The sequence below is a fragment of the Metarhizium brunneum genome, chromosome 6 (genome assembly GCF_013426205.1).
Source record: "Metarhizium brunneum chromosome 6, complete sequence".
NCBI classification, from domain to species: domain Eukaryota; kingdom Fungi; phylum Ascomycota; class Sordariomycetes; order Hypocreales; family Clavicipitaceae; genus Metarhizium; species Metarhizium brunneum.
Genome location: NC_089427.1, coordinates 4032492 through 4047029, shown reverse-complemented (window position 1 = coordinate 4047029; position 14538 = coordinate 4032492). Strand labels below are relative to the sequence as shown.

Below are 14538 nucleotides of genomic sequence, written 5' to 3'. Positions count from 1 at the left end.
TCAAGTCCATCTCGCCTGGAGGATCCTGATGGTGCAACCATCCTCGGGTGGAACAGGAGAGGAAGCACAACGAGGGAGCATATGGCGCAGGTGGCAACGTGAAGGCTATCGATGGGCCATGGCGAGAATACTGCCGACGATTTCTTCAAGCTAGCTCAGTCCAAACGAATCTACCAGAGACTGGCAACATGTCCATACGACTGGAAGCTTAGAAACTAGTTGGTTCGTTGCTCAGTGCCAGAGGGGTTGATACGAGTGCAGTTGCGGAAACTCTTGGCCCATCATCATATTCCGGGGTTGAAGATTCTTCTCCTCGTCTCCCCTGGTCCACGTGAGAAATAGCGGCCGTGTCAAGCTCTCTCGTGTCTTGGATGTCAGCATTGCCAGGCCGCTTTGCCAGATATCTTGCCGTGTCGTCATCTTTCTCTCCACAGAGTTGCCCGTTACTCGGCCGCGACAGGCGCTTGCACATGTCAGCGCTACCAGGTCTTTCAGAAATTGGTTCTCTGGAGATAAGGGTGTAATCTAGGCTTGCATTGGCAAATAAACTCCGACGATGAAAAATGGGGTCTGGATCCGTGGCCCCCAAGCGTCCGTCACCAGCCATGTCAGACGTACGTGGTGATCCGCACCTCAAATTGCAGGTCTGTGCAAAATTGTCAGAGGAACAGGGATAGAAGCCACCAAAGAAATAGTTCTCCAGTGTTGGGGTGAGATCCCCGCCGCCACCAAGCCTCCATGTCCCCACGTCACGTCGGACTGTTGATCGGACTGTTGATCGGACTTGGCCTAGTTTCCATTGGACGGGTCGAAAGTGAACTCTAGAAACATTGAACCTAACATTGAATGTCCGGGCCACAGCCTGCGGCCTGAAGAGCTGAATAGTCGGAATCGGAGCCGAGTATAGTCGGCGAGGGCAAAGATGGACACTGCGGCGAGGGTGGTGGTCTAGTTCCATACGAACATACATGGATGGAGATTACAACATGGCATCGGTATTATTATTAGCAGTAAGTGCTAAGCTTTTGCGTGTTTTCTTGGCACGCTAGGCAGCGTTTTCCTGTATACCCATGCCGCAAACTCGACGCTTGGCCTGTCCACCGCCCGCGTGACGAAATCGGCCGCGCAGAGGGTAACAGGCAAGAGGATCAAGTGCGGCAGAACAAACGCAAACTCGAGCCCAACAGGCCCATTCTGCGGCAGAACAAACCTGTCCACCCACTGCGGCATGTGCTCCAGTTGACCCGGGCCCTTGAAGCCGACTGCGGCATAGAGCCGGTCGCCCAGCGTCCACAGCAACGGTCCATGGACGAGATACAGCGCAAACGAGATGCGTCCCAGATACTGGCAGACACGCGTCTCAAAGAACCTCTTTAGCCAGCCAATGTGCGAGACCGAACTGACAAGTAGAGTCGCGGCCCAAAAGAGGTAAAACCACTTGTAGTCAAAGACGGCCTGCGGCTTGAAAAAGGAGAGGAAGTACCAGCCCCGATTCCGGGCAAGCTGGTCCAGCTCGCGGTTCTCGCACGGCACGCCGCCCAAGTAGATGCCCAGCACGAGCATGTGGTAGCAGACGACGGTCTTGTACGGCGCAAGCCGCGCCAGAAACCGCGGGAGCCTGCCCAGCGCCGCCAACAGGTCCAGGTGGCTCAAGAGCATGCCGGCGACAAACATGGCGCAGTACCACCCGTCGGCAACGTACATGAAGTAGACGACGAGCCCGACCTGGCACCAGAGACGCGCCGCGAGGGTACACCTCGAAAAGGCCAGCAGGGACGCAAAGACGACCACGGAGCCCTTGAACTCGACGGGTATCGACCAGACGTGCATGCTGTACGAGAGCCAGGGCACGCCGCCGTCCTTGAAGACGAAGCTGAAGTTTTTGAACTCGCAGTAGAGGAACCACATCTCGCCGAGCCAGCTGCCCTGCGGGCTCGCTCCGTCAACCCACAGGCCCAGCAGATGCCACGAGGTTGCGTAGACGGCCATGGTCGCGGCGACGGGGAGGAACAGCCGCAGCCAGCGCCTGAATATGGCGGACGCGAGGTGGTCGACCAGGCCGGCGAGGTCGTCGCTCTCGATGAGCCTGAGGGGCTTTATGGAAAGCACGTAGCCCGACAGGACGAAAAAGGTAGAGACGGCAAAGTGGCCGCCGGAGAAGAGGAGGCGGACGCCCGGCAAGGCGGCGAGGTGGTACTTGGACGCGTAGCCGAAGCTGTTTTCAAAGATTGGGTTCTGCGCCAGCCTGTCGGCGTTGTGAACCCAGAGGACGTGGTGATGCCAGTAGACCAGGAGGGCTGCGAAGCCGCGCAGGCCGTCGAGGTAGGCCGTTTTGTGCAGGGCTCTCGGGCGATGCGCCGGCTGCGGCCACAGCCGTGACTTGATGCGGGAGAGGCTCGTCGACGTGTCGCCCGAGGGTTTGGATGTCCAGTGCGTCGGTAATGGTCCGTCGTTGGCCGCTTCCGGGTCGGCGTTGAGCATGGCTTCCTCGAGCGAGCCTCTGTCGAGGAGTCGGGGTGAATTTTGGGCGGGCATCTTGCCGGCTTACATGGTAGGGAACGCGGTTGTACAAGGCAGAGGGTCGCTTCAAGTTGTTTGAAGAGAATTGGACCAAGGCGCGAGTCCCGGCGGAGGGTGGTGTTTTGCGCGAGAGACGACGGCGTCTGGTGCCGCGACTGACTTGGGTGTTGTATGGAGTCGTCACTTGCAACTCACGGAGAAGGCGGACAAGACCATTGTGTGTCAGTGTGAGCGTCTGCACCCCTGTTCTAGTTGAATGGAACAGGTTGAGGCTGGCATAGTGCAGCCACTCGACTAGGGTCCTTACTCGATCACGACGAATGGTTGACCAAGGCCCCGGACTGGAGAGATCTGGTTTCCGGGAATCCGGGGGGATGGCTGGCATTGCGTGCCAACAGAGCCAACCAAAGAGACGGTGAGGGCAAGCGCGTGCGGTTTGAGTTTGCGTGTGAGGGGCCGAGGTGTCGACCATGGCCAAGTTGCTCGTCTTTTGCCATGTGCCCGGAAGCAGACACCATTGACGCCTTGCCACTTGCTCAAGTCCGGGGATGATGGATCATGGATGGGTGGGAGGCAAAGCGGCCGGCGCTCTTGGCCGGATAATAATAAATGGGCCGCTTAGGGTCCGGAGCAACACCCCGTCGTGGCCATGGCGCCGCCGATCAGAGACATGGAGGGCAGACAAAGAAGCCACACACGAGTTGCAGAGTCAAGACATGGAGTCTGGTCAAGTTGGTGCCGAGTCGACGCTGTTGTAGGTGCGGCATGACCCGAGATGTCCCCATCAATGGAAGCCCCAGACTTGAGCCACCGGGGTACATGGAGTTGACTTGATTGTAATTTGTGGCCTTTGTGCCGTGTCCCAGCCATCGACTTGCCTTCACTAGGGTTGCCCCACAAACGATGAATGGATTAATGTCAAAGTCGATGCAAGATTTGAGGCGCAAACGGCCTTCTTCTCGCGCCTAGCCATGGCAGCCAACTTGACCTAGTTTCCCGCGACGCGACATTAAACGCTCACGATACTCCAACACCACATGGCCAGCCCGTCTGGATTTGCCCTCTACCAGTGACAACCACATCCCAGGCCAACAGCAGAGAGTCCCCCAGATCATAGATGGAGAAGCCGCCGCTCATGCCCTCTCTCCGGGCCCGGCTCTCGCCCAAGCTGAGAAGCATCACCTTGCCAAAAAAGATGCAGAAATGCCTGGCCATGTACCTCGGCTGCGTCTTCCTCCTCGTGCTCCTGCTCAACTTAGACGTCCTCTTCCTGCTCCCGAGCCCGTCCAGCATCATGGCCTCGCCCGCGCCGCCGCCCGCCAAGCTGCCGGGCAGCACGTTCCCGCAAAAGATATGGCAGACGTGGAAGATCGACCCGCTGCTGTTTGGCATCACCGAGACGGCGAGGGCCATGACGTGGATCAAGCAGAACCCCCATATGCGCTACGAGGTCATCACCGACGCCAGCGACCTGACCTACGTCGAGCAGCACTTTGGCCCCGACGGCTTCAACCGGCCCGACATTGTCGACTTTTACCGCCAGCTCAACCTGCGCATCATCAAGGCCGACCTGCTGCGGTACATGATCCTCTACGCCGAGGGCGGCATCTACGCCGACATTGACGTCGAGGCCCTCCGCCCCTTCCACCGCTTCATCCCCGACCGCCACGACGAGCGCGACTACGACCTCATCGTCGGCGTCGAGGTCGACATGCCGCAGTTCCGCCACCACCGCATCCTGGGCCAAAAGTCGCAGTCCTTTTGCCAGTGGACCATTGCCGCGCGCCCGCGCCACCCCGTCATGCTGCACCTCATCGACGGCATCATGAAGTGGCTCAAGGGCGTCGCGAGGAGGCAGCGCGTCGCCCTGGGCAAGGTCGAGCTCGACTTTGACCAGGTCATCACCGGCACGGGCCCGTCGGCCTTTACCGCCGCCGTGCTCGAGGAGATGAACCGCGCGGCCAGGGCCAAGGGCGAGCCCGCCGTCACGTGGGACGACTTCCACGGCATGGGCGAGTCCAAAGTCGTCGGGCGCGTGCTGGTGCTCACGGTGGAAGCCTTCTGCGCCGGCCAGGGCCACTCCGACTCGGGCAACCACGGGTCTCGCGGCGCCCTCGTCAAGCACCACTACCACGCGTCCAACTGGCCCAGCAGGCACCGCCGCTACAGGCATCCCGCCTACGGGCAGGTCGAGGAGTGCAACTGGGACGCCGAGTGCGTCGACCAGTGGGACAGGGACGTGGCCGCCTTTGACAAGCTGTCCGAGGCGGAGAGGAAGAAGATTATCGTCGAGCGGCTCAAGCTGCTGCAGGAACAGCAGCAGGAGCAGCAGCAGCCTCAGCAGCAGCAGCAGCAGCAGGTCAAGAGTCCGTGATTTCAGAGGTTGGAGTATAGACTTGATTGGCTAGGGTTGTATATCAGGGCAGCGGAACATTGCATCGAATTATTGCGACGGAGGCGTTGGGGAAATCAGTCTACTTGGCGTTTTGCCACTCGTTTCATCCAAGTACATATTATATGCACCATTCACACAAAGTCTACGTTGAACGCGGGTGGCACAAGACTAGCTGCCATACTATGGATGGCTTCCGTTCCACCAAGACATCAGTCATCAGTCATGTTACAGAGTACTCAGTACGTACCGGTGGTGGGAAAGGGCTCTGTCAATGAATGACTCCAGATGTCAATTTGCAGCCCGAACCCTGCCCCGTATTCCAGCCCTGTCAAGAATAACAGCAGGAGCTGGGTTCAATGTTCGCTGTGTTGGAACCCCACAGAGTCGCAGAGCATCTACAATCTTGATGAGATCGTTTAGGCCTCCGCTTTGGCCGCAGCGCATGTATGTATTTCACATGCCATGACTCCCTACACACACGCAGTCTCTTGTCCTCGGTTCCCGCCGCCACTAGGTTGCCGGGTTTGGTGTGGGAGCCCGAGGGAAGGGTATCCTAGGCCGGTCCATGTCCACGGTCCTCTCTGTCCGTTGTCATTGGGAACATGCAACTTGGCCCGGGGACATCTGCAGCCGGGGACGACAGGGTATTAGATAAGCGACGGGCCAATTTGCTGCCATTGGCCTGCCATGGTTCCATTCTAGATGGCAGGATTGGGTCCGTCGTCCGAGCCAACCGAGCCACCTCCACATGCACCCCTGGCCAGGACCCATGGCGGCAGCCGGGGCTTGCAGCCAGCGCCACAAATCCATGGAGAATATACCGCATTCGGCAGTCGAGCCCACTTGGCCGGTGGAGCAGGACATGGACGGTTGTCTTCGACGTCGAACATGCTCGCGGGCCCCGAAGCGAGTGTGACACGACGGACATCGGTGATACGCAACAATCGGCGGGGAGCACGAGAGGAAAAGAAAAGAGGCTTAACTTTTGGTGTTCGTACGGTCAGGGTGGATAACAGCCCTCGTGACACTCGTCTTCGTGGTTTTACGCCGGAAAGACACATAGTGCCTTGCCCACCGTGTTAGTTTCTAGAACAAGTGGCAAGTCTAGGACAAAGACGGGAGAAACGTGTCCGCCCAATTGATAGACTACAAGTTTAGATTTAGTAGCATAAGGCTAATACCAAGCTCTGTGAAAATAAGTACACTTGAAGAAGAAAAAAACCCTTCCGGGTTTGACCAGTTCCCACGGGAGGCGTGCCGACGCAACGCTCACGAGTCAGGACCAAAGGATGCCTCGCAGCAAGCCATTGGTCCTTGCCAATGCGACGACACGTCTCCCACAATTCCAGAAATTAAGAAGGAGAAGAAAAAAAATCTATGTGTCTTGGTCCATGCCGAATTCGCGCCTAGGCAGAAGCCTTTTCTCTGTTGAAACGGCCCCAACCCCCATTGAAACAAATCACAGAGCCAACGCCGCGAATGCCAACATGGCCAATCCTCCCATGGGCGCAAAGCCAGTGGCTCCGCCGGTGGTGGCAGGAGGAGGCGAGACCGGCTCTACCGTGGTCGCCGGAGGAGGCACAGGCGCGACAGTGGCAGTGGCAGTTTGGCCCGGCCGTTTCGTCGGCGTGGGCGCAGACGTGCCGGTGTTGCTGCCGCTGCCGGCGTTGGCACAAAGCTTTTGCGTTGCAGGAAGGACCTCGTCTGGATGGCAGGTGTCAGTCAACCATGGGCCCATGGCATGGAAACATGTGTACACGTACTGAGAGCGACGTCCTGGCCGCAAGCGCTGAGGATACAGCCCGCAGCGGCGCCCTGGATGACATCGAACTTGCTGCAGATGCAAGGCAAATCCGTCGCTGAGCACGTCGTGCCCTGTTTCACAGCGTCGTTGAGACAGCTAAGCGAGCAGCTGGGCAGATCGGCGAGGCTCTGGCCCGCGGCCAACGAGGCCATGGCTAGCGATGCAATGGCGAGGAACTTCATGGTGAGCGTAGGTGGTTCTGAACCAGGTTCGACAGACTTGAAGATTATCTTGTGCTGGGCCAAGTCTGACTCGACAAAAGTTGGGGTAGACGTTTTCCGGGGAGATGGGCAGCGTGGCCCATGTTTTGTACGAGGACATCCATCCCCACAGATGACTGTGGATTTTGTTTCTTCAACCCGTTGATCGGCCAAAAAAGCCTTCTTCCCCAGCCGTCTCCACCACCGCGCCAGAGATCAGCGAGGTATTTAAAATAACCAGACCCAAAGGGGCACAAGTGACCGGGAGGTTCCCAGCTAGCTGCCGGGGCCCAACAGCTCCGGGCTCTGTAGACTGTCAATTTTTTGGCATGTGCTACTGGGCGGAGACGCTGCCAGATGGGTTGCCTTGATCTGCTTATGCTTAAGTATGTACATGCTCTCTGGGGCGTGTCATGCCAAAAGTCAACCTTGTCACGCAGAACGCGCGTTCGAACCCGAGGCGCACCGTCTAGACACGATGCCGCAAACTGCCCCATACGTCATGGGAAAATTTAGGCCGTACGTCGCTGCTCAGTCTGGTAGTCCGAAGCGCCATGAATCTTGTGGCATGTAGCAGCGATGATTCTTCTCTTGGCCAACGGGGACTTGTAGCACCATGTCCGTTCTTGTACATGGCAACTAGGCGGCAAACAGGACATGGCAGACACCCTAGCTATTTTAGTAGTAAAAACCTTTGGGAAATTGCCCGGTTTCATGTCTCGGGTCCGTAGCGCCCCCCGCCAGATAACAACGAGGTCAAAGACAAACACGGACGCTCCGCTGCATCTCAGACAGGGCGGATCGGTAGAACCCCCCCAATTACAGATGCGTCTTGTGGCGCGAGACGGAGCAAGTAGTATAGTTGACGCTAAGGCGCTATTCCCTGGTTCTGGCTCTTTGCCAATCTCTCCCACGGCGTCTCGTATACACCACTCGTTCTTGCCTTGACAAAGTCGTCTGAATCGAAAAACCTGCACATCTTCATCCAATCCAGATCCCACATGTCATTCAGATGCGTCAAGTTGTTCCAGGACCCCCAGAGCCGATTCCACATCTTGACGTGCAGGACCCGGATCGGACCCTCAGTCCGCTCGGCCTCGTCCCCAAGGTACTTGGTGTAGTATTCCGGGAGGGCATTCCAGATGGGCGGCAGGCGCTGTACCGGAAACGGGCCGTCGGCTGCAAAGGCATTCTTGGACTTCAAGACACCCTGCTCCATGTCCCTTACGTCGTAGTCGGCCGTGCTCCTGGCCGCCCTGATGAGTTTGGCGTGCATGTCGAGATTCGGCTTCAGGACCAGCATGCCGGCGTTGATGTTGTCGAGCTGGAACTGTGCCACGCCCGCGTAGACGTAGTTGCACATGTCCTCGCCGCCCTTGCCGTTGCCGACGACGGCCTGGTCCTCGGGATGCAGGGCGGCCTTGTTGCACTGCTGCTCCGGCACCAAGTCGAAGATGTCGTCCATGTTCCTGATGGGGAAGGCATCCGAATCCAGGAACACGATGCGCTTCCATTCCACCTGTTTCCATACATTAAGCTTGGACAGCACGTCTATCCACCGCTTTGTCAGAATCGCTTCATCGGGTATGATGGTATCGAGCAGTTCAATCTCCTTGACTATGGCGCCTTGCCCGCGGAAAATCTGACGGTGCGTCTCCGGGATAAAGGGGCATACAAAGACGATGACGGGATATTTTGAACGATAGTCGGACCAGAGAAGCCTCCAGATGATGGATTGCGTAGACTCGAAATAAGGACCTCTAGTGTCTGCGTTGCGGCTGCAGTAGAATGTTGCAAAGGCAAATCGAGATGGCTCGTGGATGTTTTGCGCCGCGTATGTAGACAGAGGTGCAAAGTCGCGTCGAGGGACCGGGTCATTGGGGAATTCGAGGCCTGGGTCTTGGGCGGCCGAGAGAGCGCCGTGTCGGCTCAGGCTTGCGTGCCATGGTATGCTGGCGTAGAGGAAGCATGTGGCGAGAAAGAGAACAAGTCCAATCGCGGCCACAGACGTTGGCCGGAAAGGCCGCGCTACCATTGGGAACGAGAGTCTGGTGTGCTGAGGATTGAGTCGAGGTCCAAGTTGATGATGGCGAGTGGACGCCTGGCCATCCCACTAAAGTATCAATCATGTCTGGTACAACCCACTGTAGCACTAGGTTGACACACAAGACCAACCGCGCCTCCACGTGACATCCAGAATCGGCACTGGCATGCTCGGCTGGTCAACACCTTTGTTGCCCCATTCCCGACCTTGGATGCAAACCACACGCAGATAGGTAAGTTGATCCCTAACCATTGTTGGGTGACAAGTCGACAAGTTTACAGCTTGGCGACGTGCGATGGAGAGCCATTGACATGCGAAGCGCGTATGGTGCCAAACTGGTGGGGGAAGCATTGCAAGCATTGCAAGCATTTGAAGAGACTAGTCACGAGTAGTCCAAAGTGGCGGGGGAAGTTACACTTGAGTCAATTTTATTTAGTCAAGTCAATCAAATTTGATGACCACCTAGTGCTACCATCCTTTCTTTGTGCCTGGTCCAGACCGTCACAATCATTTTTATCTATACTAAAATACGTGAATTTAAAAGGATTTTATATGCCAATTTAAGAATAGTACCTTTGTTAAAAACTATGCCAGAAAACGAGCCTTCTCGCAAACAAGTGAAACGACCTTGTCGTTGAATTTGGGGTTTATCGACTTGGCCCGGTACATGTCAAGACCCTGGCTGGTGGCTTCGATATATGCACCCTTGGAATCCAACTGTCTAACATGAAGGTGTTAGTCTCCATGCAACTCGTCGACAGAAACATGACTTGTGACAAGGGCTCAATACAAAAGGCTTGGAGCAATAACTCGATTCAGTGATAGTGTTGAAGCGTGTCGAAGGTCCTTGGTCTTCCAAGAGGAAGAAAGGGACGACTGACCACTATATATACATGAAGGGAACAGCTGTGCCCAAGGTTCTCACCGGGTCATGCATCCAATTTGTGTAACTTCGAGGTCCTCTGTCGGCGGTGCCCCTTTATTGGACTTTGTTATTGGGTCCTAACCGTGTAACATGAGTTCAGGCATAAAAGTGACATATGCCGGCGGCTGCGTTTACATCATTTTTATTTAACCGGGGTACAGCCACTTTGAGCAACAAGTGTTAGCCGAGATAACCAAGACGGTTTAACTTGATATGAAACCTACCGCACTTCCCGGCAGGGGCTTCAACTTTGGTACGGCGGAGCATCGTTTTTGCGAAGTTGGACAACTCACTTGTCGTCTGGTGATGCGGCAGCTAGATACCAATGCTCTAGTGTCAAGTTTTTGTTCGTCTATATTCCACCTACCTTTTCTCCCTGCACTCCTTCTAGAGCCACCAGGCAGATTGCAGCAACTGTGTGTACGCGGCTCTGCTTGTAAAGTGTCAGTTCAACTCTAAAGCATGATGATATAGGGAACATCTCAATCTTTGCTAGCTCGTAGGTCAGCTCCAAAGCCTGATCTCATGAAATGTGAGCCGAGCCTAGTCAAGGTGGGACATGCACCTCGGCTTCCACCGGCAAACATCTCTTGTCCCGCCTCGTTGGTGTTGGAAAGATCCCTTGTAGTTGTCGAGGGTTCATGTCGATGTAGCGCTCAATACTCTCGTGGCTTTATTGGCCATTGTTAGCACGAATACTGCCGAGGCGTCTTCTGAGGTTTACTTAACTTCCGTATCCGGAGATTTTGGTTCCGTGTTCGGTCCGGGAATTCTTCTCTGGGTGCTTATTCTGTGAAATGAGGCGGAAGCGCACTATATAGTTCGAAAACACTATCCGTTTGGTCCATGTATATGGCCCCTGCTGCAAATAGTGGACGTCGCGGGGCGTCTTCATCATATTCTTCGTCAGAACCGCTCTCAGAACCGCTACCAGACGAGCGGCCCGTTAACACGAGAGGAAAGTCGCTGCTAACGTGGCATGTGGAGGAATCTGTCTCTCGCTGATGTAGTTCGACATCGTATTTCGCATGATCGATCCACCTCGCTTCATTGACTCTATTATCGCTTCGTTGCCTCATTTGTGTATACCTTCGTATCTGCCTCTGATTTATGCCTCCTAAAACAGCCACTCCAGTTTCGGCACTGAGATATTCATTATCAAGCATGTTTAGTGTAGCACGAATTATATATAGCCACCAGCTATTAGCTTCTGCTTTTTTTGCTGCTGATACGTACGCGGTTCAAAAGACAAAACCAGGCTCGTTAAACTAGTCTAGTCCGCACCCATTTTAACTAGCATTATAATAGCGTGAAGGGTTAAAAGATAATTCATGATTTTTCCGGCTATTAGCCTGAGGCTGGAATCCGCAAACAGCCCGTATCTATCGAGGAGATGTATCGTCCCCGCGGTAGACAAAGGAGGCAACATCGGGAGTTGGAGTGACCTGTCGACGGGCAAGAGCGGTCTCTTGGGATAGGACAGTGGCATGCTCAGAACCAGGCCAACAAAACTATGGAACTCAACTAATACAACGAAATTAGCCCAACGCATGCCTGTGCCGGGCTAGTAAGACTTTGAAGTATTGAGGCTTTCCAGTTGGGATAGTTGGCAAGTGTCACAGCACAGAATGCGATCCGACGGACAGTATAAATTTTGTACGGCTATTAAGGAGATTTACATGTTGGGGCATAGTTACGTTTCGTAAATGTGAGGTTGAAGAAATTCAACTGTCAATGTGCTGGAAATAGCATGTCAAACGTTAAATTTATAAGTGTAGGAATAAGAGTATTACTTCTCAAGAGATATCTGATTAGTTAAATATCTCTTCTCCTCGCTTATTAGATTTGACCCCTTTTTGTAGAGCCTTTTAGCCAGTATGAACTCGCAACAACACAATCACACGCAACGCACAAGAAGTATTACACGGAAATGGCCCAATGTCAAAGGTTACACGGGACCTAGGGTAAAGTTCCTTACCGGCTTCTTGTATTTAAAGAGGCCTTTGGTCCCTCATGTAGTGAATTTGAAGCCTCCCTGTCTGTCGGAGAAAAAGCCACGAGGATCATACGCCTTATGGATACTCAAGAGTCTCGAGTATGTCTCGTTTCCGTAGCTTTGCAACACGTCCTGTCCTTGCATGGCATCGTTCATGAATATCGGATTATAGCTAGTAATAAGATGTCAGTTGATGTAGACAGCATAAGGGGGCAGTAGCAGACACGGATTACAAAAAATGTCGAGCACACGGACGCAAAACCAACTCACCTCAGCCACTCCAGGTCGCCAGACTCGTAATTCGTCGGGTAGATTCCGGAATACTTTTCCCTGTGGAGGTCATGCTGGGACTGGACCAGCTTTTCAAAGAAGCCGGGGCACTTGTCGTCACACAACGGGTTCAACCACGCAATGTCGTACTCCATCCACACCCGGTCCCCGTGTTCCGGCACAAGCCCCAGTGCGTTGGGACCCCCATTCTCCAAGGAAGCTCGCGCGATTCCACGAGGCATTGGCTGGACCGCAAATGAGAAGAGTTTAAAGTCTAGCACATCCCCGAGCGCCGCCTCGGTAGACTTCTTGACAAGAAGATTATAGTGACTGTTTAGAAAAGAGTTCATGTCCCCTGCCGGCATGTTGGGGAACGTGTTTTCTCTAATTTGGAATCGCAGGCCCTTCATGTCCCCGGCCAACACCTCTTTGGTTAGGTCAGTGTAGGACCGGCGCTTGGTGCTATCCGAAAAGCTCGCGATGGCGTCAAACTCGTCAAACACGCCACGGCGCGGCTCTAGTCCGTCGTAGAAGAAGAAGACCAGACTCCCGGGGACGTTGACTCCGAGCGTCGAAAAGAAGTTGAATGTTGGGATAATGGCGGCCTTGCTGTCGGCATTGTTGGCGGTGAAGTTTGCCACGGCGGACAGAACCTCCTTCCGCTTGTCTGCCGTGTATGTACGGACGCCGCCCCAGATGGTGCCGTTCTGGCCAATGCCGTACGTCTTCAAGACGAACTTGGCCACGATGGCGTACTGGTTGCCCCCGCCTCGCAGGGCAAAGAAGAGTTCGGGGTGTGAGGTTGAGCTGGCAGTCGCAATGGTGCCGTTTGCGAGGACGCACTCGAAGCTCACGACGTTGTCGCACGCGAAGCCCTAGGCGGGAGTGTGAGCGGGAAACTATAGACGCCAGATACAAGACCAGTCTGTTTTCATCTTACATATTGCGCGGACAGGTAGGAGAGCCCGCCGCCGAGCAGGAAGCCGGCAACGCCGACGTCTCCCAAACGGCCGCCCACGGCGGTTTTGCCCAGCGGTTCAAGAGCCGAGTACACATCTTCCCACTTGCACCCGGCGCCGACCTCGACGGTCTCTCCATCGGCAGAGGGGATGGCGTATTGCGAATTTGGTCTAAAGGCAATCAGAACCCCTTGGTCCACGCTGGAGTGGCCTAGGTTGGGGTTATGCCCGCCGCCTTTGAGCGCGAACCGGACCGTGGGGTATGCGTTGAGGAGCTTTACTGCGACAGAGACTTGGTCAGCGTTGGATGGGAAGAATGCGCAGCCGGCTCTGTTGTTGGAACTCGCGGCGTTCCAATAGTCGAACAGGGCTGTGTTGTAGGTTGAAGCATGGGAGATTGTGTCGGTGGCCTGCGGTCCGATTGGGTCCCAAACCAGCTGCCCTGGGAATTTGGCATGCAGCCCCGAGCAAACTGCTTTGGTCTCGGGTGTCAGAGCCGCTGCCTCTGTGAGCGTGTAAAGTGCCGTAGCTAGCCACAAGACGCGCATCGTTACAAGATTATCCGTGTCTTGGGGTGTATATCAGAACTTGATACTTGTCTGTGGACATCAAATAGTGAGATAGGACACTCCTAAATGGAATCTAGAGAATTATATTGTGTTGCTATTGAGAGAGGATTCGCCATGACGAGGTCCTTGTGAATATTTATACATCATTACCAGTGCTAGTAAGTATCCAAGTCCAGGACTCCAGGGGGCATATTGTGTTAGCACGGGGACCTGATTCTACACTGCAGGGCTCTAAATGTCTCGCCTTACCGATGTATTATATTTGCTTAGTTGCTGTGGGCCCTGCTTTGTTGAGCAAGATTGACATGATGGGAGAATCAAGATGCCAAGTCAGAGGTTTTGCTGTGTGATCGCGTGGAGCAAATGCAACATTTGCAATGAGCCAGTCGTGGATAGCGTCTGTGCGGCTCTGTGCCTTGGCGGAGTTGATATTAATGCGTGTAGAAACCGTGCGGCTGGAAAGACTAGCGTTGCTTTCAAATGGTTTCTTTTGCTTGTTCTGGCATTAACCTTATGCGATTGACATTATGTACCCAATCCAATGGCTGACATAGCCGCGCTTCCCTTATTTTGCACTCCACCTCGCTTAGAGACTTGCTTAGACTAAGGTCAAAGAGCGTGTACAATTAAGGTTAGGCGTCTCCCAGTAGTCCAACTGACAAAGGGCGGCAGATGACGATCGGAAAACTAGGCTGTCCCGGACATGCGAGCTTTGTAGCATCGGTGAGACTGATGTCCTGCCTCGGCATATTTCTTAGGCCGAATGATGGCGGTTTTGAGACACATAGAATGGAAAAAGTGTTGTCCGCGACGGAGAAGCCAGCCATGTAGCAGACGGTCGCAGACTTTGTATTGA

The 14538-nt window shown here is 54.7% G+C and overlaps 5 protein-coding genes across 5 annotated transcripts; 1 reads left to right on the top strand and 4 right to left on the bottom strand.

The window, feature by feature from the left end:
- Positions 1-1017: 1017 nt before the first annotated feature.
- Positions 1018-2535, bottom strand: PaAT-1_4 (O-acetyltransferase PaAT-1; the record flags this gene model as incomplete). The annotated part of the gene is made up of 1 exon (XM_014686051.1): positions 1018-2535. The coding sequence occupies one exon, from the start codon at positions 2533-2535 to the stop codon at positions 1018-1020; it is 1518 nt and encodes a 505-aa protein (XP_014541537.1).
- Positions 2536-3637: 1102 nt separating this feature from the next.
- OCH1_1 (Initiation-specific alpha-1,6-mannosyltransferase) lies at positions 3638-4894 on the top strand (the record flags this gene model as incomplete). The annotated part of the gene is made up of 1 exon (XM_014686050.1): positions 3638-4894. The coding sequence occupies one exon, from the start codon at positions 3638-3640 to the stop codon at positions 4892-4894; it is 1257 nt and encodes a 418-aa protein (XP_014541536.1).
- Positions 4895-6374: 1480 nt separating this feature from the next.
- On the bottom strand, positions 6375-6901 carry G6M90_00g105480 (uncharacterized protein; the record flags this gene model as incomplete). Its single annotated transcript, XM_014686049.1, has 2 exons — positions 6375-6619; positions 6679-6901. 2 exons carry the CDS (start codon positions 6899-6901, stop codon positions 6375-6377), a joined length of 468 nt encoding a protein of 155 aa, XP_014541535.1.
- An 886-nt stretch (positions 6902-7787) lies between these two features.
- Positions 7788-8954, bottom strand: mug136_1 (Meiotically up-regulated 136 protein; the record flags this gene model as incomplete). Its single annotated transcript, XM_014686048.1, has 1 exon — positions 7788-8954. The coding sequence occupies one exon, from the start codon at positions 8952-8954 to the stop codon at positions 7788-7790; it is 1167 nt and encodes a 388-aa protein (XP_014541534.1).
- A 2945-nt stretch (positions 8955-11899) lies between these two features.
- Positions 11900-13661, bottom strand: G6M90_00g105460 (uncharacterized protein; the record flags this gene model as incomplete). The annotated part of the gene is made up of 3 exons (XM_014686047.1): positions 11900-12056; positions 12155-13029; positions 13095-13661. 3 exons carry the CDS (start codon positions 13659-13661, stop codon positions 11900-11902), a joined length of 1599 nt encoding a protein of 532 aa, XP_014541533.1.
- Between the last annotated feature and the right edge of the window lie 877 nt (positions 13662-14538).